General features: G+C 37.2%; 1 protein-coding gene across 1 annotated transcript; it reads right to left on the bottom strand.

Annotated features, from left to right (window-relative positions):
• Window positions 1-4,201: 4,201 nt before the first annotated feature.
• TMEM196 (transmembrane protein 196) lies at window positions 4,202-20,953 on the bottom strand (the record flags this gene model as incomplete). The annotated part of the gene is made up of 4 exons (XM_084281381.1): window positions 4,202-4,264; window positions 8,542-8,796; window positions 10,620-10,676; window positions 20,789-20,953. The coding sequence occupies 4 exons, from the start codon at window positions 20,951-20,953 to the stop codon at window positions 4,202-4,204; spliced, it is 540 nt and encodes a 179-aa protein (XP_084137507.1).
• Window positions 20,954-25,249: the final 4,296 nt, after the last annotated feature.

A 25,249-nucleotide genomic window follows, 5' to 3' on the forward strand; every position in this document is an offset into this window, starting at 1 on the left:
TTTCACATCTCCAATCCAATCAAATTTTATTTTACAAAAAAACATTCCAATTTTATTATTATTATTAGTAGTAATACTAATTTTATTGTTATTAGTGGTAATATTAATAATAATCTTATATTATTATTATTTATTTACTTAATTATTTATTTAATTTCTGGAGATTGTGAGTCCACTTGATTAACCCTTGTACAAGTTCTAAAAATATTATTTAAAACATGTCTCTGGATGCAAGTACAACAACCTCATGGAACTTGGAAGTTTATAGTAGAGCTGAAGATATGCCTCTGATACAGGAAGTAAAAGCTAGCTAGAACAATTTTAGGAAGAAAAATTAAGTCTACAACAATGCAGTAGTCTGATACCAATATGCTTTTAGGTATCTTTGAGCTTTTAAATTATATAAATCCTCTTTTAAACCCTTAGTCTCTGTGGGGCCTGAAATGAGTAAAGATCGAAAGATCGCTTAAGCCATTTTAATCTTTTTTTTTTTTTTTTTTTTTTTCCTTTTTAAAATCTATCTTCAAAATCACAATCTCAAGGAAAATTTCAATATTAATGTGACTACTAGTGATTATGGCTTACTGCATATAAATTTTACACTGAATTTGTCTTTCCCCACTCTTCTTCATACATTCCCAGACCATCTGAAGGGAAGTTCATATGTCCTACCGCAATTAATATATATTAAATATTGTGCAAGAAAATTATTTTTAACATATGTGCTAATCTGCTTATTTTCTCTACAGTTTGGAATAAGAACTGCTGACTGTTGTAAATTCAAAACATGTGTATGCTCTCATAGGCTGAAGTTCGATGAAATGCCAAGCATAGCCTGGCAAAGCTGCACAAGCATATAGGCAAAGATGCACGTTAAGGACATACCATCTAAGTCCTGTACACAGAGTTCAATAAGCAACCCTCTTCAGGAAGAGTGTTAGATTGTTTGACCTATTAAATAACAGATTAATATCTCTGACGGAATCTGAGCCAGTATATGCTTTCACAGCCACAGGAATCAGAAATAACTGTATCAAAGCCAATACATGCTTCATCTTTTTTAGATTAAAATGGATTTGCATGCCCAACTTTCAAACTATTGGTGTAAATGAAAAATTTATTTAAGTGAAATTAAATGAAAATGAAAATTTCTGTTGTTCTTGCAGTTGGATAAGTTGAATGAGTATCCTTTCAACTGCACCAGAAAAGAAAACCTTCAGAAAATGCTTCTATTACATTTGAACTCAATATGCAATTAATAGAACAAAACTTCATTAAATGAACTGAAACATTTCCTAGAATTACCTAACATATTTGTATATTATAGTAATTTACTTTGATTTTAAGAATTTTGATTCTCTTTGTATGACTAAGATAGGAGTAGTCTTTTTTGTGACATTTTTTCATAGGTCTCTTGAATTCCAGCTTTGCATTTTCAAGGCTTTTATTAACACAGGTACCAGCCAGTTTTTCTGCATTCTACCAACTTGGAACCAAAGGAAATAAAAAATATACTACTACTACTACTACTACTACTACTACTACTAATATTTTGTTCTCTGTGGTCCAGATTTATTCTTTCTCACTCTGCACCCCCTGAAAAATAGCAGAAGTGGTGCAGGTTGTATTTCTTAAGTTACAGTGAGGCTTCAAACATTGTGAGCCTGGGAAATGTGTTATCGTTTCCTTTCCAAAGCATGAGATAGTGGCTCCTGCCCTGAACTACACTATGCTGGATATAGAAGAGTCACCTATTTCCCTGCTCCATCACATACTCTTACTACCATGCTGGGAAATTAAGTGTTTGTGGTAAGTAAATGGTTGATGTTATGGTCTTTCATGTCATTCCTGAGCAGATTCGAAACTGTAATTCCAAACCACTCTAGGATCTGAAGCTACCATTCCTAGACTTGAGGTGTCATACAATGCCTCTGTATGAACTACAGTTGTCTTACAGAGATAAAGAGGAACCTTAATCAGAGAGTTCTGAGGTGGATTTCTGAGTCATTTTTATTTTGTTCTTGCTTTTCTTTGATAAGGGCCTTTTACACTCTTTAGACTGATGCAATGAGGAAGGGACTCTTATGGAACCATCTTGTCTGGTTCTATGTCTGTTATGAATTTCTTCAACCTGTATGAAACTCTACAACCCACTTAGGCACTAGTCATACCTTGACTGGCTGTGCCCATAACAGCAGCAGAAGTGCCTCCAGAAGGGGCAGATGCTGGGGACAAATATATCCCATGTTTCCTGTTACTGAGAAAGAAAAGAATTAAGCTGAAGAGGAGGTAGCAGTTATAATGAGACCAAACAGTGTGGAATCTAGGAAGAGAAGCAGTCTTTCCAAGGTGGGCCCTTGGAAAGGAAGCACTTTCCTTGAGCAAAGATGCTTTAGCATCAAATTTGCTTGCTATGACAGTATTCCTGTTCTTGATGAACAATCTCATTAGCAATAGCTAAAATACATATTAGTCTGTCAGGGGCATAGAGAAGATTCAAAAGCCCGATGAGATGATAGATACGTAAGGGAAAGACTCATGAGGCAGACAAGTTTTTGGCTCCTAAACTTAGCTATTCAAATAATTTGCATGAAGTATAACTGAGAGCCTTAAATGGTTTCTTAAAACAGTGGTTTCTTATGTTGTAATGGAATGCAAAACTCCCTTAAAGACTTAGAAAATCATAAGATAACTGAATTAAATATTTCTACTTTTCTAAATATTTCTACTTTGTAAATTCACAAAACAATTTAACATAATTCCTACAGGTTTTTATGGCAAGACTTGAACTCTACTCTAGACAGCCTGGGTAGAATAATAAAGGAACTTATTTTACAACTAAAAATACAACTTTGAATATTCCTTATTGACAGTGTCTTTAAAACATGCTGTCCATTCAACACGTGCACCAGTAGTAGGAAAAATTCTATTGACATCTGTCTGGGCATGTGGGTATACATCACCAGATGTTGCCAGTCATCAACAATGCCTGTATCTCAAACTGACTCTGAAGTTGTGGGCTTTACGGCGCTGTCATAAACTCACTGCATAACATTTAAGTGTTTTTATAGGAATATCTTATATGTACATTATGCTCTGTTTGTTCTGTTACAGAAAGCATCTTCCATTTTTTGTGACTATATGAGCCAGTAGATCCCACAATAGAGTTTGGAGTTGGTAAAAGTTTCTGTCTGAACATTTATCAGACCCCAAACTTTGTTGTGGGTGTTGAGAACAGCCAGAATGTCCTGACCTTGGTAATACTTCTGTTCAAACTACCTTACTTCCTTTCTGAGGTTGTTTCATCCCTTTAGGAACCTGTTAATGTGTTATGCAAAACTGCAAGCATGGTGGTTCAGCCTTACAGGTGTTTCTAAAGAGAAAAAAAATATTTAAAATTACTGTTTTGGACTTCATTTTATTTGTCATCTTTTATGAACAAATTACGAAATATACTTCATTCACAAATTGGAAATATTTACAATTTCTTTACAACAAGGCATTGTTGAGGTTTTGATTTATGGCGTTCTTAGAGCATTCTGTCTTTCAAAACAAAGACATTGGTGTTGTTTTCAGCACACTGTTCATTTACACTCTGCATGTGAAATGGAAGCATTTTGGAGGAATAATTTGCACTGTTTTTTTAATACAATCTACTGGGCAAAATGAGGCTGGATGCATTTGCAATGTGGGGAGGAGGGCTGTGCATATGCATTGCTGGTACCATGCCACGTGATCTGAAACCATCATGTTACATCAGATGCTGCTAACTGGGGAGGACAAGAAGATTGCCCTGAGCCATCCTTCCTCTGCCCTCTTCCATTCTCTTCAGGAATCCTGTGACTGGGCTAAATGTGGTCCAGTTGTCCAGTTGAATTATTTCATTATTTTTTTCTGTTTTTTGAGTCTTCATGAGAAAAGTCTTGAGAAGTCCATCAAACAAACAAACAAAAAAACAAACAAACAAAAAAGAAAAAAACAAGAGTAGCCAGGAAGTGAATAAATATTGTATATCCGCAAAATGTTTAGAAGACAAATTTTGAATGTTTCTGAAAGGGAAATGCAACTGTGCTGTTCTGCAGTTGTGACTGGAGTCATAAAAGCTAAGATACTTCCATTTTCTCAACTTCTTGGAGTAAATTTTCTTTTTCCTGAAGAAAATTCTAAAACCACTTCATTCCAATGAACTTTAAAAAACCCTTTAGTATACGCTTCCATTATAAATCAGATGTGGGCCGCCATTGCTTAGGTTGTCTGTCATTTCCTGCAACAAGAATAGAAAACATTGATTAAAACTAAAATTAATTTATGATGTTTGAAATTTAGTTAGCTAAGGTTGTAATACCTAACAAACTCTGAATATTTTGCATTCAGAAAAACTTTACATTTTTTATTTGGCTTCATAAATGTCACTGTAAAAGAAAGTAATCATATTTTTTCCTACATAAATTAAGTACATTTGAAAGCTGCTAGACTCATTGACACTGATTGAGTCGGACATTACTCTCAGACCACATACACAGCATTGATGGCATCCGTGCAAGTTTTGTGATGCTGTCCTTTAAAATGCCTCAACTTAAACTTGTGTAGTAATCTACAAAGGAAAAAGATGGTAATTAAGTCTTCATTTCTGTTCAAACCTTTTTCCCATGCTGACATACTACAAACAGATGCCATTTGATGCTGGCTGGGACAGACATTTTGGCATGAAGGTCTAGATCCAAATAGGATCTAAGGGTTTTGACGCCTGAGTAGAGGCTGCTTGCCTTGGGATGGGACTGATTTTTGTTTTCCCTTAATATGCCAGACTACAATTTTAGCAGTTCAGCAGTTGCTGCTCAAGTGGCAGATGAGTCATCCCAAAGTAAGCTGACCTGCTCATGAGTCAGAATCCTAAGGCACCTAAAACAAGATTTGTTTGGAGTTAGATTTTCTAAATCTCAGATTGCAGTCCAAACAATGCCTACTTAGCAGCTGTGTAAGCCTGCAGATGACTACATTCATTAAGCACTTCTCTGACCTTCAAGACTGCAAAGCCATGTGGAGTTTATGCTCAGAACTGCCTAATTTTAAGCAGTCCTAAGCTTTTTTTTTTTTTTTTTTTTTTTTTTCCCCTCACCAAATTGAATCAGGATGCAAACATAAAGTGATCTGCTGCTTATGTCCAATGACAGATCCCAGAGAACATCCAACTATGCCAAGAGGAATAGGCATGAATAAAAATGCAGTTTTGGCTATTCTTTTTAGAATTTGGGTAGATGAGGTAGAGTCGCCACTGTTATGCTAATTCTAAAATTTTTGCTTGAGAACCAATAGCTCTTTTCTGCATGGGAAGATTAAAATTAACCTCTTCTACCTCATAGGTACAGTTGGAGGAAATGTTGAAGAAAACGGATGTGGTTTTCACCATTTTTGTGAAGGTTTCTATGAAGAAAGTAAAGCAAGATTCACTGGGTTAAAAAGACAGGAAAGGACAGAAAGAAAAACTCTAACTCTATAGCATCAAGACTGAGATACTTGGTAAAGAGAAGGAAATTATAGGGCCTGGCCTTTATTTCCAGTTTTCCCCTTTCTCACTTCTCCCCTTATTTCCTCCACAATATTTCATTTATAAATAACTAGGGATACAGAGACCAAAACTCAGTTTCATATTAAGTGGAAGCGCTGGTGCCTCCTCTCTCAGGTTTTACCACCTACATTTTAAAATAGATCACAGGACTTAATTGTTCCCTGCACTTTTTTCTGAAAGAAGGGACATGCTATTCTTCTCTACAAAGTAAGCTTAGGGCCATCAAACCAAATAGACTTGCCAATCAATAATCTGTAATCAAGCACAAGCTTCAAAGAAAAGAAGGCATGTAAACTTTCTGAGCATTTTCTATCACCCACCTCTTCATTTGGCAGGTGATAGTGCTGGATGCTTTCACATGGTGTTTTATTCTCCTTATGAACTGAAGAGGAAACTGATGCATGCCTAACATTGAACTTGGGATTCCTGTCTGGAGACTGCCTGCTCTGAAACAAGGCACTGCAGCTGCCAGTTTGTAAGTGCCTAAATGCTTTGTGGGTTCTAAGCTGAAGGTATTGGTCAGCTGGGAAAGGGAACAAGAATACCAAACCATGTAATATTAACTCTCAATTAGCCACAAGTAAAAGGTACTGCTCTGTTGGAAGGCAAGCCACGAATGAGTGACAAAGTGTATGATTCCTTTTGTCACTTTTATCACTTGAATCCTCCGCAGACATTAACTGTTAGAATACCACCTTAATATCAGAAAATATTGAAAATAATTTATTTTCCCCAATATTTATATCCTCAAAAATAAAAGTATTAATAAATTAAAAAAAAATATGTTTCTGAATTCAAGAAATGAAGGAGCACACGGGTTAGAAGCAGAGTGAGTTAATGGTGGCAACATCCAAACCGGAGAATTTGGATGTCTGTAACTAGGGTGAATATTTTAAATACTCAACTTACTTCCAAATTGCAGCATTCACCACGTAGAATTATGTCACCACCTGGAAGCACTGTTCCTGACTCAGAGAGATGTCACAGCATCAGCCAACTTTGATTAGCTGAAGCTATGACTTCCTCTTAGAGGTGGCACTTCCTGAAGTGACATAACAACATGGTAGCTCCCTAGTGTTCAGCGTACCTTGGAGGTAACTCTGGTGTCGGGGGAACCACCGGGCAGCTGGGCAGGTCGGTTATTTCAATACCCCTCAATCTCTAATATAAATATAACAATTATACAATAAATATAGCACAAATAAATGCACATGCAGTACATGTCTATATTACTGTATATCAGTATAAATATACGAAATATTCTTATATATAAAACACTTTACAACTATTTTTATAAATTAGGGCCTAATTTGACATAACTTTTTACGTTGTTAAGTTGCCTTCGTTATTTTTTAAGGGCATGCCTTGAGCATGCACTCAGACCCGCCAGCAGCAGGCGGTCCCACACAGGCTGTAGGTCTGAGAAGTCCCAGATCAGGTCATCTATGCATGCTTAATCCTACATCCTACATACAATCCTACATACAATCCTATACTTAATCCTACAAGACACATGCAGTGAGTCCACCAGTGGTGCTCATCCCGCATTCACCCAAGATAGATGGGCATCTGGCAGTCCTCACAGCTAAGTGTGCAAAACCTCAACAGGCAAAGAAATGGAGCAGTGATCTACTGCTGTGTATGGTCATCTCCTGCCCAAAGTGACAGGGCAGGGCTTACATTTTGAAGCATTTTTCTTGCCAAGCCATTTCTTTTGTCTGTACCTTTTTCTCTCAGATGGGCTTCATCTTGTTGAGGCAAGAGCCTCTTTGAAAGGCAGGATCTAGCCTACTGTTTGCAAGACCTATGTAGCTCATCAGAATTATACTTCATTTTAAAATGAGAGGGAGAAATTTATTTTTTCACTAGATTTTAGGTTGCTGTTGTAACCTATACTAAATAAGTTTTTTAAATGTGTTTAAAACATTTTCTAAAGTGAATTCATTATATATTTCTAATTGTCTCATTTCATTTAAAAAAAAATAAAACAGAATAGTGACAAGTAATTTTTACATAATGGACAATTAGTTGCTCTATTGTGTTTTATTGGAGAATCTTAAAACATGCTACACTCTGAATAAATTTATCCTTTGCTTTTCAGAGGTCTCAGTAATTAAACTTAACTGTAATGTAAACTGGCACATGGCAGTTTAGATGGGCAGTCTGCATGACTTTTGTTCATTTCTCTAGTCATTGCTCAAATGAAAAACACTGAATACTAAACCAGGACGTAAAGAATGGGGTGTCAGTAAATATCTTACTCCTTGAAAATTAATCACATCCCTAACTCTCAAGAAGCTGATTTCATTAATTTTATTTATTTATTTTTTTTATTGTCCCTGTGTGCTTAACTTTGAGATCTTAAATTTCAGCACCTAAGCATGGACTGAGACACCATGGTAAACTTCGTTTTAACAGAGAAAGCAAATAAATGCTCAGTGCTGCTGCAGATCAGACCGGTTTCATTTACATGTCTAAATATGCCTTAGGTGCTTAGGTTTAGTCTTCTAGGTTTTTGAGCTGCGGATTTTGTGTTTAAATAACCTACTTTATAAGCTGAGTACTTGTGAGAGGAAGAAACTGATTAAATCCTGGAAGCATGCAATGATGTTACAGAAAGCATTCTGTGCTTTTTCACAGTACAATACATGATAATCCATATTAATAAGGCTTCCAATTATTTATGAAGTGCTATATTTAGCAACTAAACCCCTTGATAGCTATACAATGAAATTATGTTGAAAATGGATGTACTTCATTGAAATGGATGTACTGCAAATATACAGTACCTAAAAATAGCCCCATATAATGCAATACAATAAAGCTCACACAGAATGGCAGTTTCATTTCCCAGAAACTCTTTCTCATATATAACTAAAAATTGAATACACCCATTGCCAGTTGTATACATTAAGACATACAGTAGCTTTTTTTAAGGGAAGCAGAACAAATAAGAAAGACACACAACTCACTTTTTCTGCCATTTCATGGGAGTGATGCAATGAATGTTCTCTTTCTGAGAACATACGCCTTTGTTCATAGCTGGCTAGCCGACAAGTGAGCCATGAAGAAAGGGTGCAACCACCAATTCCAATGCATGCAAGAGACATGGAGGCAAGATGCAAAGAATAGAGAGCAGATGACTTCTTTGTCAGAGCACGAAGAAATTGAAAATTTAAAATTCCTCCGATAAGTCCACAGATGCAACAGGCAGAAAAAAGGATCATCTGTCAGGAAAGACAAGAGAGGTTATGTCACAGTAACATTTCTCAGAGACAGATTCATTCATATAAAAAATTTGTCTAACCATAACTCAGTACTTTGATAGCATCACAGATTGCAAAGAACTTCACTGACATTCATTTTTTAACTCCCACAGGTCCCACAGGACTCTGAGGGAATACAATACCCTCTGGTGTCCAAGAGTTGAGATTGATGTTGCATGTAAGATAAAGTTACGTAGAATTAGTTGCCTGTGTTAAAAACTAGGCAATGTAAGGACTATTAGGACACAAATCTTCTGATTTCCAACATTTAATTCAAAACAACAACATGACAATGTGTCATAATTTTCTATTGGGCGGTTTCTCACTAATTCTCAGGAGTGAATGCCTCATGTATTTGCAGTGAGTTTCTCTTGCTTTATGTAACAACCAACTGTGCCTCTTGTTCAGTTCTAGTTTGTTCAGTCTGATAGCAAATTGGAGACTTCCTACAGCTTTTGTGGGTCTTCAAACATGCTGAAGGTGAGTGTGCTGGACAAAGAAGCAACAGAATCAACCAGAAATCTATGCAGCTTTAGAGAAGGTCAGTGTGGACTAAATTTTTTTGCTTTATTATTATTATTATTAATAATAATAATGTGGTTAAAATGTTTCTGGAAACTTTAGAAGGAAGTGAAACAGGCTGCAACTAATGAGACATGTTTAAAGACCTCATCGCTTTAATCACAAAGATGCCATCTCTGGTTCAGGATGTCCTTGAGCCACAAATCACATGAGGCTGAAAGACCTTATTGCTAAATGATTGCCTTATTCACTTCCCTAGATGCTGCTGGTCTGACAGACATTTGTCTAGATGGACCTTTGATGTGACTCAGTATGGTTTTGTATATATGCTTCTGTTGTGGAAACAATTTATGGAGCCTCACAGACTGCTTCTGTACACAGCTGAGAAGAGAATTTTGTCAGTGAAGCGGCATTCACTCTGCAGTCCACTAGCAAGTCAGTATTACATGAGACCAGCAGAACAGACAGCTTTTAGAAACTGAGTATGGTCTATATCCTTTAAGAAATGAGGCCGTAATTGTAACAGGGTTTAGGGTAATTCATTGATATTTGAAAATAGTAATAAGAGAGAGATGTTGATTCCCTTCACACTTACACTTATTTTACATGGCTTACATTTGTGCATGGCACGATAACCAAGCTGACTGAGGATTAAAGCCAGACATTATAACTTACAATAAGATCAAGTCTTTAACATAAAGACAAAATTCTGCAGTGATTTGTGTTGCAATCACACCATTTTGCTGCAGTCAGAAAAATGACTATACTTCTTACTCTTAGAAGAAACAGAAGATATCCATCATCATTTTAAAACTGTTTTTTTCATTATTCTGATTGTAAAAAGAACCATGAACAGTGAACAATATCTAAAATCAAACTTGTTCAGCAACCTCATTGAGTTGGTAGCCCAGTCATGCCACACTTTACAGAAATGGTTTCTTGAAGGAAAGAAGATATAATCCACTGCTGAGGATCTCTTTCTTGACTTGTCATTGATTTATGTGAAGAGGTTTTCTATCCAGACAGGGATAAATTGGATATATGGCTTAAATTGGCATGACCTAAATAGGGCATTTCAGAAATGCTTTGTGTTGCCTGATGAACCCAAAGTGCTGATTGTTTTCTTTGGACTGCTGGCTTGCAATATTTAGTGATTTTTTAGCAGAAACACTTGGACACAGTATGTGCTAAGTAAAGTGTTCAACTTAGATAAGTATGCCTTTCAAATACTTGTGTGTTATAAGTGTATTGGAAAAACTTACAACAAGTCCAGATTTTTTTTTGGCACACAATATTCCACATATGCCACAAAGCAGAAACTGAAAAGGAAAAACAAACAAACAATTATTTCATCATTAAGGTCTCAAGTTTAAATACTGCTGTGTTGCTTTAGTGGTGGCCACAACAGTAAGCTAGGCAATGGTTATAGTTGTCAGCATTTTTATTACAAACCATATGACTCAGGAAGTTATACCTCAGCCATAAACTTATACAAGAAGAAACTAGATTGGGAAGGCAGACTGAGGATGATAAGTCATAAAAATAGAAAAAAGTAGAGAAAGAAAGCAGGCCTACTTTTAAGCTGCTTGAATAAACAAAATATGGGAAAAAAAAAAAAAAAAAACAAACCACAATTGTGCCAGATAAAGATGTCTTTATACTTTTTTTTTTCTTTATATAATTTATTTTATTAGAAAATAAGTTTAGTAAGGTAGTAATCAGTGATCCAAATCCTACTTCATCTACTTTCAATCCTACCTAATGCCCTAATCCTTCAGTGTGAACCACTGAGGTATTGTGTATGGACCGTTGTCCTCAAAACAGTGGACCTCAAGGCAAGAATACAGGTCAGTCAGGTCTGTGGGTGCAAATGTAAATACCAAGTACATCTGTTGATGTGGCTACAGTGAACATGCAGGAAAAAACTGTTGCAGAGTCTGGATAGTACACTCTGCAAGAGATTGTGTGAAGGGATCTGTCCTTTTTCATGTAGTTCCCTTTCACAAACTGATCTGTCAGTCGTGACATCAAGTATTAGGCAAGAAGTGATTAAAACACAAAACAAAAGAAAACATACAACCCCATACCAGCTCTTATGAATAAAACTTAATGTGTTGTAGTGATCTGTGTCAAAGACAAAGATGTTCTCTGATGTCTCTGTTTCCTCATACAAGTTCAATGAGGGAATCAGGGAACAGCCCTGAAAGAGCAGTCGTGGTAGGAACTAATTGTATGAAAGCAATAAGGCCTTCTCCAGGTGTCTGCAATACTGTCAAAAGGTTCCTTCAATACCTCATAAACTCCATTGTTAAGAAAACTATGCTACTTATTTTCAGTAAAGCTGAAAACCAAACACCCCTACTGGAAAGTAATTTTGTAGTTTTAAGACTGGATTTTTCCACATCCTTTTTGCACTGAGGTGGTGTTTCTAGTAAAAAGCTTTAGCTGTCCTTGATTTAGGAGTAAGTCACAGAACAGGCTTGGCTATTACATAAGAGAAAAAAAAATTAAGCAGTTTCTCGGTATTGTTCAGGGTCCCTATGATATATTACATATGTACATAATTTGCTTACCAGAATGTTGCAACTTCAGTATCCCAGTTGAGGAGCTGCTTTACTACACAGTTTATCTCCCTTTAGCCAAAGTTGTTTGTTCATGTAGCTAGGCATAAGCCTTGAGATGTATTTTTACTCTGAGTTAGGCCATTGAATCAGTTCCCCACAGTTAATATATTTTCATTTTATACATTATTTATCTCTATACTAAGCATGGGATGTGAATTTAATACCAATCTAATCATGTAAAGGGCTGGGTCATGGCACTGAATAGCTCAGGACATCTACTGCACAGCTGGTAATTGCTACTAGAGCTCATCAGTTGGAATAATAATAAAATCAAATGAACATGAAGGGCTCCCTCTGCCCCTTTCCCATAGGTAGGGAAGATTTCAACTAATAACTATCACACCTGCTTGGTATGTTATTACTCAAGCTTTCTGTGAAGTTTTAATATTTCACTCCCAATTCTGTCCTTGCTTCAACTCAAGCCATGCTTCAGGTTTTGATACGTAGTGCTTTCCATTTTTCAACATTCATGCAGAAAGCTCAAAAAATTATTTATTTGGAACATCACTGTAATTAAGTTTTATTCAGTCAGTCTTGATAAAGCAGACTAATAATATCATTTCTCTCTATAGTGATTGAATAGGATTAAAAGGAAAAAAAATGTATAAAGAAAATCTTATGAGTTATAGGAAGTTTATGTAAAGGATCTGGAAGATTCCATCAAAAGCAGTTTCAACTTATAACAAGTGTACCTTAACTAGATTAAAAAATAAAATGTTGTACATTTCCAAAGATGTGTTTCTGATAATTTCCCTTCCAAACTAAAAGAATACGTCACTCATTTTTTTTTATTTTTTATTTTTAAAAAGAATTGCCTGTTAAAATAAATTGATTTTTTATCATTAATTTCAACTGGAGAAGACTTTCTGTTTCCATTGTATTCTATCCAGAAGGTAAAAATAGGACAGTCTGTGATGAACATGTTATATTAGTCTTGCACATGACCAAAGGAGCAACAAGGAAATTACAGGTTCCCTTAGTATTAGAACCCACCCATTTGGGCAGTTTTACCATTCTTTATTGTTTTTCAAGGATGGGACATACAGTCTTCCAAATCACCATTATACGGTGCCAGATGCTTATATTACCAAGGATACTTTCCTGCTGAAATCCAAAGAATAGTGAATAAGCTGATCTGCAAGACCTAAGATACTGGCTTCCATAAAGTAAGGAGTGACCCTGTTATTCCATAGACATTAAAGTATCAGAAGGGATTACCTGGAGTAATATTTTATTGCGTCAGGGTCTGTATTTTCTATACATCTCTGCATATCTACTCTCTCTCTCTCTCCACACACAGGAAATAAGGTGCCCTGTAGTTAAAGAACTCAACAGAGACGTCAGACAAATTGAATTTTCCTAGTTCTTACACATTCTTCTTTGTGAGCTTCCAAAGGTTATGCCAAATTTTTATAATTCATATGACTACAAGACAAGAAAGTTATAAAACTGGATGCACTACTGTTCATGAAGGTACTAAAAATCTTGGAATAAAAACATTTGGGCAGTAGCAAAGGGTCGGTATTATTATTATTATTATTATTATTTTTTTTGAGATAACAGTGTGTCACACTCACACAGTAAAGGCTTGCCCAAAAACCTGTATGGTTATTTATTTAAGACAGCAGGCATTTTGCTATTAAAACCAATGGATGAATTTGAACCAGTGTCAGGAAATTAAACCTCATGCCATGCTTTGAAAATGCTTATCTCTCTCTTTTAAGGTTGTAGAAGATTCTGATCCACTGGAAACAATGGAAATCTGCTTTACAAAGAGAATATTCGCATTACATGGGGCATGAGGACACTGCTCATGCAGAGTTGCCTTACCCAGGCTTCTCAATATACAGAGCTCTAGAAAGGCTGGGAAGTCATGGGACATTATGTCTCTAATCATTGACTCTGATCATATGACTCTGATCATTGCTTTTTGATAGATCAGCCAGTGGCTCAGGATATTAATGAATTTTAATTAATGAATATTAAAAATTAACAAATATTTATTTATTTATTGGTAGTGCTATAGTAATTTTCTATAACGTTTCTGGGCTTCTGAAGTTATGGTCAACAGTAGTGAAAAGTAGATGGGAGAAGCTACACTCACTTTTTGTACCAACAAAAGGTTGTGAGTATGCATCAGACTGAAAAGGAATTTCCTGTGTTCTGGTTTATTTTTTAATTTTGAGTTCTTCTCTTTTATAATACTGCCAACTGGAATACGGCCATCAGGGGCTCTGCTGTCTTGCCACTCCCTTTCTATTTTTGGCTATTTTGAAAGACTTTGTCATGTCAATATACCGTTACTATTTAAACTTGACTTTTAACAGTTGAGATACTTTTGGCTGCATTATACCCATGACTAATACTGCCATGCTGAGGTATCACTGTTTTTTGGATAACCATTGGTTATACTCCACTGATTTTTACTAATCTCTTGGACTCTTTAAATACAGTAAAATTTTCTATGTCAAACTTGAAGTAAATTAAGGCAAACACTCTTACATTAAATACAGTAAATCAAGAGTGGAAAAGAAATATACCATTGAAGACTGAAGATCAAATGTTCAAGTGTTCAAAACTTATGCTGGGAATAAGGCTAGAACATTTCATGAAGGATAAGCTAAATGAATAAGCCCTCCAAAATGCACTAGGAGTTAGAGAGGGACTGGTTGAAGCTGTGTTTCACTGTTAGATTTTTTTTTTTCTTTTGTGATTATGATTCATCAGAAAATGCGTAAGAAGCTAAAAGATCAACATCTCACTTAAAAACAAAACAAAACAACAACAACAACAAAAAACAACTACATATATCACTATTTGCAAGCAATTCCTATTTTTTTTTCTGGGGTAACTTTTGGTTGCAGATGTAGTCATACCTCCTATGATACATGCTATTTCATGTCAAGACTATCACAGAGAGGCAGGAACTGAATATATCACCTGATAATAGGAACAGAACCTCTCTTGGATGATGGGTTAAAAAATAATAATAATTTTAAAAAAACGTTACAAAGCACAAAAGCCTCTTAGACTGCTTTCGAAACTTAGTGGACTGTGAGTGTCTCTGTCCCCCTTCCAGGAAGATTTTTCAGGAACCTAGCAGAGTCAAAGTCCTCCTGTTAGTGTGAGTGTGATTGCAAAGTGATGCATTAGTGTCTATTTGCCTGTGGACCCTTTGCCATTCACACTGTGTCTGTGCCTGCCTTTGTTCAATATATGCACATTTGGCCTGTTGAACTTTGGAATAAAGAATCAAAGACCTCCCAGAAAAAGAGAATGTTTATTTTGAGCCTGCTTTAATTTTTTATATTAAATACGGTCTTGAAACAAAACCTCAGATCCAAACACCCAGAAATTTTGGTAAGGAGGCTGAAATCTCAATTTAGAGTCAAGTTTTGTGGTTTGGATCCATCCCTATTTCATATTTGCTGAAACAGAAAACCTGGCTTCATTCACTTTCTCCTGGAAAAAAAGAGGACTTTCTTAATTGTATTATGAAAAAAAAATCAGAAAACAAAAACAAAAACAAAAACAGTTTCAGTTGTATTTGCAGGGAGCCAAATTTGTTGGTTTCCATCATGCAGAAGAAAACAAACTGTTTTTATGCTGTATATTAAACCTAGGAATTCTTTATTTTTATTTTTTATTTTATTTTATTTTTTATTTTTTTTTAAGGAGGCAAAAAGGCAAAAGTAGTAGTGTGAGAAAATGAAGACTGTCTGTGGGAACTCTTTCTGGAGAGACAGAAGAAAATATTAGAGAAAACCATTAAATATAAGGACAATTTGATTGCCAGTTATTATTCATGACAAAGAAACTCAGAATACACCCATTGTATAGAGAGCCCTCCAGCATTCCAGGTCAACCATATGTATTTGATGAAATAGAGGAAGGGAGATTATTCCAAATCTGAGTTGGATTAGTGTTTCCTTTCATATGTTTCTAGGCCTTCAAAGATACTTTAAAAATGGGAAGAGCTTTTCAGAAGAACTTGGGGAAATTTAGAAGTGGGTCTCTGGACCTGTCATAGGTGGTTCACAAAACCCCTGGCTATCTGGAAAAACACTCAACTTCTCAGTGCAAAAGAAGAGTATTACTTGTTTAGGATTTACTTTAGAATAACAAGCAGTAAATAATGTTTAATTATCTTATTTTGTATTAAATACTTAGAGCATGATTGCTTGTTTCTTGAAAACTAACAAATTAAGAATAATTTGCAGTAGGTGAACTAGAGTCTTAAAAAAACATTTTAACGTATGCTTAAGTCAATCTATATTCAGCAGATTCTCTTAAATACAAATCAGGCACTAGAAGTCTGCTTGAACAGGCCAGCTTGAAGAACGGCATGTGCTTCTGGAAGGTCTGAATGATAAAGAAAACCTGCTGAAAGACTCCCAAGCTCTGGTGAATTGTCCTGTTTCCACATAAGGCAAGCAGCTGCCACACTTGGTACATCCTCCTTCGTGTACAGAACAGAACGCTCTCCAGTTTCTACCGAGCTCACTGACAGTGCTGAAATTAATTTCATTAGGAGCAGGAGCCAGCCAGAAATATGGCCAGTTTGATGAAAATTCAATGCACATGTTAAAATAAAGTAGGATCACATCTGCATTTTGTCTGCATGCTGAACAATAATGTGGTTTTTTTTGTGCGTGTTCCTTTGAAAAAAATAATTTGACCGTTCTTTTCCAAAAGAAACTTGGCAGCAGTAAAAACTAGATGTAAAAAAATGAATGTTTTAAAATTTTAGGCCACCAACATTGATTTAACAGTCCAAAATAATAGTCTTGCTCTGGGAGAGTTCCCTACTGACTGAACCTTAAGACTTCCCTTCAAGTACTGTATTAAAAAAAAAAAAAAGTTAAAATTGACTGTTACAAGCGACATCTTGGAGCATATTTCTGATACCAAACTATAAATGCTGATTTTTCATGGGCAGGAAGAATTCCATACTGCTATGATCACAAATAAAGGGAATAGTAACTCTGCTCCTACAGACAGACAGACAGACAGATAAACATCCAGAGAATGCACATCAGTTAAACACATTTAGATATTTGTCTTTATAAGGGAAGAGACTATCATTCTTGAGGGGCATAGCCAGAAGTGAATCATCAGGTATTTCTCTTCTAAGTAAAAATAGATGACATGCTTGACTAAGATGTGGCTTTTGTCTCATTCTCTTTCTTTCTTGCTGTGAGAGTCTTGTTTATAGCAATAATTTATTCACCACTGCAGAATAAATGAGAACTAGAGCCCTATACATATGTGTGTGTAAATACATAGACACTAATCATAGTGACTAATATGTTCCAAATATAAATGGGAAAGTATGTGGCCATTGAAAAAATATCAGTGAATATGTTTTGAAAGATTATGTGCTGATTTTTTCTTTGTATAAAATCCTTTCCAATGGATGGCTGTCATTCTTGCTGTGTTGTGGTAGTGGTTCAACATGCTCATGAGCTAGATCATTTCTGTGGTACATCACATAATTGAATTGGAACAATAGACTTCAAAACTATATCTCAGTTTCTGGTTACAGAAATCTGGGAGACACTGGTAATAGCCTGTGGAGTAGATCATAATGCAATCATAACAAAACATAAAGAAAATCCAGAAAGCAACAACATATCCATCTTAAGATATTTTTGAACTATATATTATTTTTTAACCTAGTAGCCATGGAAATTTTTTAAAAGACTGCATATGATATGAAAGAAATCAGTCAGTTGTCTCCACATGTTCTAGATAATTTAAGAAGTCATTCTCACCTTCAGCTGTTTTCTTCTGGCTACTTTTTAAACAACTCGTAGCATCGTAATCTAGCTCAAATCCAATGAGAACAACAAATGTTTTCCCATTTCCATGCATTTTTGATATAGACATTCTCTAGGCTTTTCATTTCTTCACTGTTGTCTACTCCACTTTCTGTGGCTTGCTCGTGTATAATGCAGAACATTCAATGATCAGAGCATTTCAGCCCATGCTTAACTTCACTTGTATCTCTAATCCCATGGGTGGGATTCACATCCTTAAAGTCAGTTATGCTAGTAAATTATCTGGCTGAAAGATGACAATGAAAAAAAAAAAAAAAAGTAAACTTTTAAAAAGAAAGCTAATATATCAAATAGAAGCCATCATAGGGAGGCAAGTATAGCAGATAGAATGTGCATGATTTTGATTCCCAAATGTTAAGAATCCAGGTTAGGGTTTCCATGGTGATGCTATCTTCATCTATTTCCTTATGAACTTGGGCCTTTGCTGAGTTCCACCCACTTAAGTAAAGAGTAAAATAGGGTCAAAAGTTTTTAGAATATTTCCAAATAAATTACTAGAGGAGTCATGACACTGTTCAACTTAACTACAGCGTTTTGCATCCCAACATGTCAAAGAAGCATTTTTTTCCTTTAATTCTATTTTTCTTTTCCTCATTGTTTATTTCTCAAGGTGAAACTTTGATTCAAGAATGTGAATCAGATATATATATGATATATATAGATGGTATATATATATATCATATATATAATATGATATATGATATATATATATCCATATATATGATATGATATATTATATATATCATATATATAATATATATATAGTGCATACATATTGTTTAATACAGCCGACATAAGCTCAGTGTAGGATCCAGTGGGCAGAAAGGTGGGTTACGCCATTTCCACAGCGTCATATTCTGAGGATTGTGCAAACAAATCTTTCTCCAATCATTTTACTTTGGACACATTTATTCATGGCCCTAAACATCCCTGGAGACAGGTAGGTCCGTGGCCCTTTTCTTATCCTGTCTTAACCGCCAATTCTCTAGACAGAAGAACACAACCTTACAGACAGTTTGAACTGCTGGAATGGTACAAAAAGGAAGCCACAAAGGTGATGAATTTGATCAAAGTTCAACACAAAGTAAGTAAACCTTTATAACGGTGTCACCCCAGTCTGTGCAGTGCTGTGATTTCTCATTTCCTCAACTACATGAAAAATAAGATACCTGCTTTCACAGTACAGTTTTTGTGTGTCCTCTCTCTGCCTACCCAGTGTGTTGTTGTTTGCTCAGTTTCTAACAGTTGATGCTGACTCTGGTTGTGGGCATCCTCCACCCACCTGTTACACATTCAAACAAGTCCCTTCAGTTTCCTTTCCATGGCTCTGCACACGCATATGGGGAGAATTTCCTATAAACATCTGCAAAATCACTTAATTGTTCTCTGTCTTACTCCCCTCTAAAACTCTACCTACAGACAACTCAAAATCAGCCAGACTGCTGGTGTGTTAATGCAACCACCTGTTATACCAATCAGTTTTGCTTTGTTGTTTCTTTATCTCCTTTAATCCTGCATCTGTCTCTTGCTTTGCTTGTAAAATCCTTGGAACCAACATCTGATGTAACAGGATCTTAATCTGTGACTAGTATAAACTATGTGGAGTAACAAAAAACATAAAAAAGAATGAAGCAGTTGTGCAGGAAATGTGCATTGTCATGAAATGGGATCAGCTGTGATTGCATTGTCACAAAATGCAATCACTGCATAGAAATCAGATCGCACTGACTGGTCAGGATTCTCTGATTTCACTGAAGCCCAGGATATTACCCTCTGTCATTAAATCCTCGGATAGACACATGTTTTAAAGTAATCTTTTTTCTTCATCAGCAAAGATCAGAAACCTCCTCCTTTGAACTGATTTTGATAATAGCATTATCTGCTGGCCAGTGTCCTATATTATCATGTCTTCATTCTCCTATCTCGCCTACCTGTTCTGCAGTGCAGAATCATGTGTTTATGTACTGCTACAGATATTTATGACTGTTGTCAATAATTAATAATTATTGACAGTGAGAATATTACATGAAGCACTTTGTCAGAATGAATCTGTAAATTATAGGAGTTAAGCTGATGAATAACCAAGAGTTTGTTGCATTTAACATCTTATCTCAAGCAATACAAATAATGCTTTTAGAAATATTGCTGTTTGATCCAAGCTGGCCAAAACAGCTTTGGAGTTCAAAAATGCCCACTCATGTTTAGGTTGAATATTCGATTTTTCCTTCTCTTTGTTTCATAAATATAAATAACCCTCTGTAGGAAAATGCTTCCTAGAAACATGTTTGTCTCAAACTGAAAAAAATAAAGGTTTTTGAGAAGTGAGAAATGCTCAATGATATGAACATGTTTCTGCTGTGTTATGAACCTGTTCCTTCTATTAACCCATTATTGGTGTTATTTATTTATTTATTTATTTTTATTTCATTTTACTAGAAGCTCAGGATGCCCAGATCATGAGAACATTTCTTTCATTTTTTTTTTTTTCCTCCAAAGGCTCAAAGCTCAGCTGACAAAGCCTTGACATTCATTATTTTAAAACACCCTTTAACAGTCTAGTCATAAGGTACAGGGCTGTTCTTTTTTAAAAGCAGAGCTCCTAGTCGATTGAAAGATTACAAGCTATGGCCCAGGCTCCTTAATGCTGGAAGCATTCGAGGCATCGGGCTTCCCCAAGTGTGAGAAGGGGTTCACGGAAAGTTCAATCATTTACATCAAAATCAAAACAAGGTAAAAAGCGAGCAAGAAGGGGTCCCCCCTATCCCGACACCCACACGCGGCTCTCTCCCCAGTCCCACGAGCATGCAGACTCTTCCCCATGCACATCGGCAATGGACCCAGCGCGGCTCCCGGCGCAGCATGCACACGCGGAGGGGAAGGCAGGGGAAGGGAGGGAGGGGAGGGTGCCTTCGCACGGTTTGATCATCACCATAAAGAGTTAAAGAGAGAGTGAAATGGCTAACGTACACACACCCCGCTCCATACCGGAGAAGAGTCTCCCAGCTGAGGTTTATGCTCTGTGAGGACCAGGCTGAAACTGACCGCCCCCACGGCCACGCTGGACACCCCTAACCCTATCTCCAGCACGGAGAGCACCAGGAGGCTCCCGATGATCTGGCTGCTGGTGCACATCCTCCCTCGGTCATCCTTCCTTCGCGATCAGCCGGCGAAACCGCGCATCCTCCTTCTCCTCCGCCGCTCCGGCGGCCCTAAAGTGGCCCCCCAAACTTTTCTTCCTTCGCCGGCAGCCTGGGCGGAGCGGCGCATCCGCGGCCGCCGGGGATGCCGAGGGGCGGCGGGGCGGCCCCGGCCCCGCGCAGCAAACGCGCAACGAGCCCGGCAACGAGCCCGGGAACGAGCCCGGCGGCGACGCGGAGCTCTCCAAGGTGCCGGGCCGGCGGCGGGCACGGGGACAGGGCGCCGCCGGCGGCCGGCTGGGCAGCGCGGCGGTATGCAGCACCGCGCCGCTCAGGGGCTGCGCCTCCTCCAGAAGAGTCGACCTTGGCTCATCGCCTCCTGCGCTCTCATTGAAATGACCTCACTGGGATTTTTTTTTTATTATTCCTTTTTTTTTTTTTTTTTTTTTTTTTCTTAACCTCCCCCCTCCCCTCCTCCCCCTCTTCTCTTTTCCCGGGTTGGGGAGTGTGGGGGCCCACCCCGGCGATATTTATGTATGAATCTGGACCCAATGCACGGGCGAGGCGCTACGGCAGCCCCGCCCCAGGGCCACAAGGCACGGCACATGCCTCCCGTCCTGCCCCCGGTATCCCTCACACCTCCTCCGGCCCGAGCCCACCGGGCTGCGGTGGGACGTGGGAGCCCCCAGGCAGCGAGTCCCTAAAAGGCGAGCCCCCTCCATGGCATGTGCACAGGCTTCCCTCCTCCCAGGCTCTGCTGTTAGGATACAGGAGGAAGTCTATCTTCCCTTTGTATTAGCAAAAGAGCTGGAGGCTGGCAGGTCTCAGCCCTGCAAAACTCTCGGTTCTCTTCCAAAGCACTGCTGCCAAAATAGGCAACGTCTGTAGCCAGTCCTGTCACTCTGACAACGGCTAGAACTGTGTTGGTCCTAATGCAAATGACCAGCAAAGCAAAATACAGCAAGAGATCCAGAGCCACTTCTTGAGCCATCCTGGATTCCTTGGTATCAATCTTTATTTCTGCTGCTCAGGTCCAGGGAATGCTTTGCCACTGCTGTTTTAAAACGCAGATGTGCTGCACAACATGGGAGCACATAGTGATTCTGGAACCTTGGCTCTCCTAAATATTGATAACCAACCTGTGAACTATTAGCCTTAACAGGGCAAAAGTGCTGCTTAAACAATTCTATCCCCAAAACATCAACATCATGCAGGATTTAGCTAATTTTCTCTATACACATTCCAAATTTTTCTTTATTCTCTAGGGAGTTATTCCTTTTTGCAAAAATCTGTAATTCTTAACTTGGAAAATCCTACATCCAAGCATCAGAATCCAGAAGGGTAGTCTGGGCATAACCACTACTCTGAGGGTGCAGTCTGGAGGCTGGAGCATAAAATATCAGGGTTGTGACTGGACTTTGTTCTTTGGACTCCAAAACCTGTGTCTTATGTTTTGAAAAGACATTCGTTGAATCACTTTCATGAGACAGAACACTAATGTGCAGAAGAATATGCAATACTTGTATACTACACACACTTGAGAAGGTCAGATTCACCAATACAGGCCAGAGTTTAGACCTGATTTATATAAATCTTGCATACTTAATTGTTCTGAGTGCAGTTAGGTTGTGATCAAAGTCTGTCACCCTCAGCTATGTTCTATTGGTATCTAAGAGGGAAAGAAAGGGGTCCTAAGATAAGATTTTCATTTTTTTCTAGTTTAACACTTTAACTGTTTCATATTTTCTCACACTTTTCCCAGTTCACAGAAGCAGAACAGGTGACCACATCTGTACGCGTAGCCCATGCTTATGAAGTAATCCAGCTTTATAGTTAAAGCTCTATTGTCCCCTTTTCATTTCTTCTGTTTTAAATGGTACCTGACATCTCTTATCATTAAAAATCAAGGCACAGCATAAAAGATCCTAAGCTACTATATTTATGTGGGAGGGTGGAGAAAGCACAGATTTTCAAGTACCCACATGGGTGTAGGAAGGTGTTTCTGCAATGACAGTATCCTTATTATGTCAGATTGTTATAAACGTTAAAGTGTGCTAAGGTGCAATGGTTATACTGCTCGCAGTGTATTTTATCAGGACTATAAAAACCAGTGGTGATAAGAGGGGAATTGCATAATGACAGATATAATGAATATATTTAATACTTGCAGTCAGATAGAGCATCTGTCATATCAGGATAGGACTCATGTGACAGAAATAAGATTTCCATAAACAGCTTGGTTTATGTAACATTTCCACTTCAGTCGTAATAAGCTGTCAGAAAGATGGGGGGGATAGAGACCTTGTGAAAAGTGTGTCCTAGATGGGGATCACTTCATGTGACAGTTATTACAACTGGGATGTAAAACTGGAGCCCAATGACAGGAGAGGAAGTGCTCTAGGTGCTTGCTTTCTAATCTGCAGACTGCAGAGAGGTGAAGAGCTAAGCAAGACCTCAGTCAGAGTTAATAAGACTGCCCAGGAGGAGCTGCGTGAGTTATCTCCGTTTTGCACCCTTTCAAATAAAGGCAGGAAGGAAATGTAATATTCTAATCATTATATTTTTTAAATTAAAAGATACAGTCTTTGTCCATGTAATCCCTTTAGTTTATTTGTACTATGGTGCTGCATCATCATTATGTGCTGATATAGGCAATTAACTTTACACATGGGACTATTCATGCATATGTTTTAGCACATGCTTACATCTTTGCAACATTAAGGCATTCTTTCCTAGGATTATTTAACGGCTTACTGTCTCAACTGGCTCATTTTGAAAGGTTTCCTATATTTTTGTTTCTCATAACAAGAAGATAATGATGAAATAACAAACTAAAATAAAGTAAATCATTCAATGTGAAGGCAAGTTTTCATTACAACTGCAGAAAGTTAAATACTGAAATGCCATCTCCAAAGTATAATTAACTATAATCATAAGGACTTTGGATCTTTTAATTTAAACTGTTGGATTCATGAACAATGTCATCAATCTTATTCTTCTTCACTTCTTTGAAGGATATTTTTTCTGCTTCTTTTTATCATAGGAGGCTTTAAAAATGGTTCATAACAAAAAATTCTAGTCACACTGTGGGATGAAGGACAATTGGATGACAGTGTGTTAGTAACAAAGAAATAGAAATCAGAGTACAAAGATTCTTTTTTTTTAATATAATAATTATAATAATAAAAATAATATTTTATTATTATTATTTTTTAATTTTATACGGCTCTGATGGTCAAAAGGAGAAACACTAACAAGGTTGTAGGCTCTCCATACACTGCAAACAACCAGCTTTATGTATGACTTTTGAGCATGACATGGTGCTATAATTTGCATAGCTGAATACACGTTATTAAAGTTCATTTAATAAATTAACTTTTTTATTCTGTTATTTCTTGTTTTTCTGAACCAATACTATAAAGATCTTTATTATCACCTGGGCCTATAACATTACGTAAAAATTCAGGCTATTAAATCCAGTTCAGCTTAGGTGAATTGTGAATAAAATTGAAACTCTGTAGCCATCCTATGGCTGCTTAGTTGGTACAGTTCCAAGAGGAGAGGTACTCACCCCCTAGACATTGGTTTTACTAACACGCAGGTATAAGGTACCAGTCTTTAGCAAATAAACAGACATGCAAGTGTCTTTTGAAACTGGATTGCTCTTTTACCTCATGAATTTTCATTTCTAGTTAGTCCTAAGGAATATTGATTAATCTATCTTGGAATAAATGACATTGACTAAATGACTGTTACCAAGTCATCCTTTAGGAAATACTTAACCTCGAGGACAGCTTGCAAATCCTCTTCTTTTCATAGGCACCTTCTTCTTTCCCCTGACTTTGCATATTCCATCTCTTTACACTGATTTTTCACCTTCATCCCTTCAAGTAAGTTTAACTGAAGTGAAAGCAGTGGAGAGTAGCACTCTAATGGCTTTCAGTTGTCTCGGGTGATACACTTCCTTGGATTCTACAAAGAGATGGCCATTGATTTCATTATAAAACCTGCTCTATCAATTCTGCCCTATCTATAGAAATGTGTACAAAACAGCCTTTAGAACATTTCCTCTTGTTTTTGTACAAAATCAACTCTTAGTACATTTTACTCCTTAGCTTGTTCATACTTTAAATTAGCAAGTACTGTTGGTCTAAAATGGGAAACAAAACCCATCAGAAGATAAGAAGGGACCATCATTGATTTTGTCTGTTTAAAATTCAATACCCAGACAATCTTTCTGCTGAATGGGTAGCTCAGCCCTGGCAAGCTAGTCTCTGTGGCACTTATGTGG

Source organism: Netta rufina (assembly GCF_964035555.1).
Source record: "Netta rufina genome assembly, chromosome: 2".
In the NCBI taxonomy this organism is placed as follows: domain Eukaryota; kingdom Metazoa; phylum Chordata; class Aves; order Anseriformes; family Anatidae; genus Netta; species Netta rufina.